At 53.4% G+C, this 2530-nt stretch overlaps 1 protein-coding gene across 1 annotated transcript; it reads left to right on the forward strand.

Annotated features, from left to right (window-relative positions):
• The first annotated feature begins 373 nt into the window (after positions 1-373).
• On the forward strand, positions 374-1543 carry LOC125534598 (ethylene-responsive transcription factor ERF071). Its single transcript, XM_048697781.2, has 2 exons — positions 374-724; positions 855-1543. Exons 1-2 carry the CDS (start codon positions 631-633, stop codon positions 1301-1303), a joined length of 543 nt encoding a protein of 180 aa, XP_048553738.1. The 5' UTR covers positions 374-630; the 3' UTR covers positions 1304-1543.
• Positions 1544-2530: the final 987 nt, after the last annotated feature.

The following is a 2530-nucleotide window of genomic DNA, read 5'->3' on the forward strand; positions in this document are numbered from 1 at the left end:
GATAGGCAATTCGGCAGTGGTGCGAGCTTCAGCAAACCGGGGCGCCGGCGTACCCACCGTTTCCTCGTGAAACCGTCGGCGGGGAGGCGGAATCCTGGTGGCGCGACGCCACTTTTCACCCTGCCTTTTCAGAATCGCGCGCTGACCCTGTTCAACGCATGTGACACAGGCACACACAGCCACCAGTCGGCAGTCCACAGTGACTCAGCGAGACACCGCTCGTACGCCGCGGCATGCGATGTTCGCGACCCGGCAGGCTTCCCTGCCTGGCCTCCACGTCTTGCCACCTGCTGCGACACTTGTCGCCGACGCGTCCGCGGCGCACGCACCCACCGGCCTTTCTCGGCCGCTTTCCATGGCGTCATCGATTAAAGCGTCGCGGCATCACATGCCAGCCGGGCTGCATACAGTCGTCGGCTAGCCACGCTAGCGTACCTCTGCCACTGTGCTCCATCGGTTTCTTGGACTCTGCTGGCTATATAGAGCAAGGGTGGGGGGTTGCAGTTGAGGCGCAGGCCACATAAAACCAAAGGAAGAAGAGAACGTCTGTCATCTGCTTAATTCCTCTGTGCCGAGGTAGCTGCCAATTCCAAAGACTCTGAGTAAGAGGAGAACGTGGTTAGCTAGGAAATGTGCGGCGGAGCTGTTATCGCCGACTTCGTCCCGGCCGGGGCCCGCCGCCCGGATGGCTCCTCCGCCGACGTCCCCGGCTCCATCCTCGCCGGTAGATACTACTAGCGGACATGATAGACAAAACATTTTGTAATGTAGCTAGCGTTTTCCATATCTCTGATTGACAGTGAGCTTGCATGCTAATCTGTTCTGTACTTTTCGTTTGTGTTTCTCTTTGTAAGGTGGGGAGGTGAAGGAGAAACCGCTGGCGCCGGGGCGGAAGACGGCGTACCGTGGGATCAGGCGCCGGCCATGGGGCCGCTGGGCTGCGGAGATCCGGGACCCCACGAAGGGCGCGCGCGTCTGGCTGGGCACCTACGCCACCGCGGAGGAGGCCGCGCGCGCCTACGACGTCGCGGCGCGCGATATCCGCGGGCCGAAGGCCAAGCTCAACTTCCCGCCCGCGGTGGGCGCGCCACAGGCGGCCGCGGCCGTGGAGGGGCCGGGGGCGCCCAAGAAGCGTCGGTGGGTCGCTGCCGAGGAGAGTTCGGCATCTTCGTCTCCCCTTCCGGTCACAGCTGCCGGCGGCACGGAGAGCCTGCGGGAGCGCATGTCCGGGCTGGAGGCGTTCCTGGGGCTGGAGGACGACGACGTGGAGGCCTGGGGGGCCGTCGATCTCATCTTGGATTAGGCGTGTGCCGTCGCCACGTGCGGCGTCCATGGGGTACATTTACCGATAAATAAATAAGCAGATTGGTCGAAGTCTTTTGATTAGCTAAAGTATCGATTGGCTTTCCTGGGCTTTTGCCAGCATATCCAGGTCCTTTGTAGTGGGATGCTATGTAATTCGAGCATGACGATCAGAAAAAATGTGGTTCCGAGAACTTGCACCAACTTTCCTGCTATAAAAATAAAACTTTTCACGCTCTAATTCGTAGGGCACGTACGAAAAAGTTCATGTCCGTGTTTTCACCTTTTTTTCACGCACATCTACGGCAATCTTTAGAATGCATAAGTTTAGAACAAATTGTCTATATTTTCCTTCTCTTTTTGTGCGTCGACCAGCAGACCAATAGACCACTAAAACAACGGGTCTGCTTCACTACACCCCCTCTCAAAAATAAATAAGAAAATGTAGCTATGTTTGTTTCGCAAGGAATGTATGTACATTCTTTCTTTTTCTCGAATTATTGATGTACGTACATTCCATCTGTCCCACTAGGCACTAGGATTTACATTTGTTTGAATCAAACATCAAATCAAAGTGTGCCAAATTCAGGTGTATTTTTCTAGCCCATTTTTGTCCTCTCTATTGTCCCTCAAAACTGACGTATTGAGAATCGTGCCAATTAAAATGATTAAATGCCTCTGGGCAACCACTTTGCCGGTCTCCGGGATCGTACCAAACCCTATACGTATATAGCTAGGCAACGGTCGCCTGCACAACGGGCACCGCCTTAATCACTTGCACTCTTTTGACAACCTTTTATCGCTCTTTTCGGCGAGCCAGTCGTGGTTCGTCCTGCGTCCCGGCGAGACGCCTCCGCATCCACCGAAACCACCGGCGCGGCACACCGGTTTACGAACTACCTCTGGCTGCGCTGGGTTCGGCACGAGATGGAAAACGACCTCGGTCCGTACGCTCATTCATTTTTTATCAAGTGTTTGCCACGGTCATCTCTGCTAGCCAGGGCAGAGTACTCCATTCGTTTCTTTTTATTTCGCATGTTACTATGTTAGGTTTGTCTCAACAACAAAAAAAATCATAGAAAGTGTGATTAAATCTATAGAAGAAACTATGAATATTCACAATACGGAACCAATATCATTAGATCCAACATGCAATATATTGTCATATTATAATTACTAGCAAAAAGGCCCGTGCGTTGCAACGAGTGAAAAAATCACACACTTAAAC

The sequence above is a fragment of the Triticum urartu genome, chromosome 1A, assembly GCF_056163025.1.
Source record: "Triticum urartu cultivar PI428250 chromosome 1A, HENAU_Tu73, whole genome shotgun sequence".
NCBI classification, from domain to species: domain Eukaryota; kingdom Viridiplantae; phylum Streptophyta; class Magnoliopsida; order Poales; family Poaceae; genus Triticum; species Triticum urartu.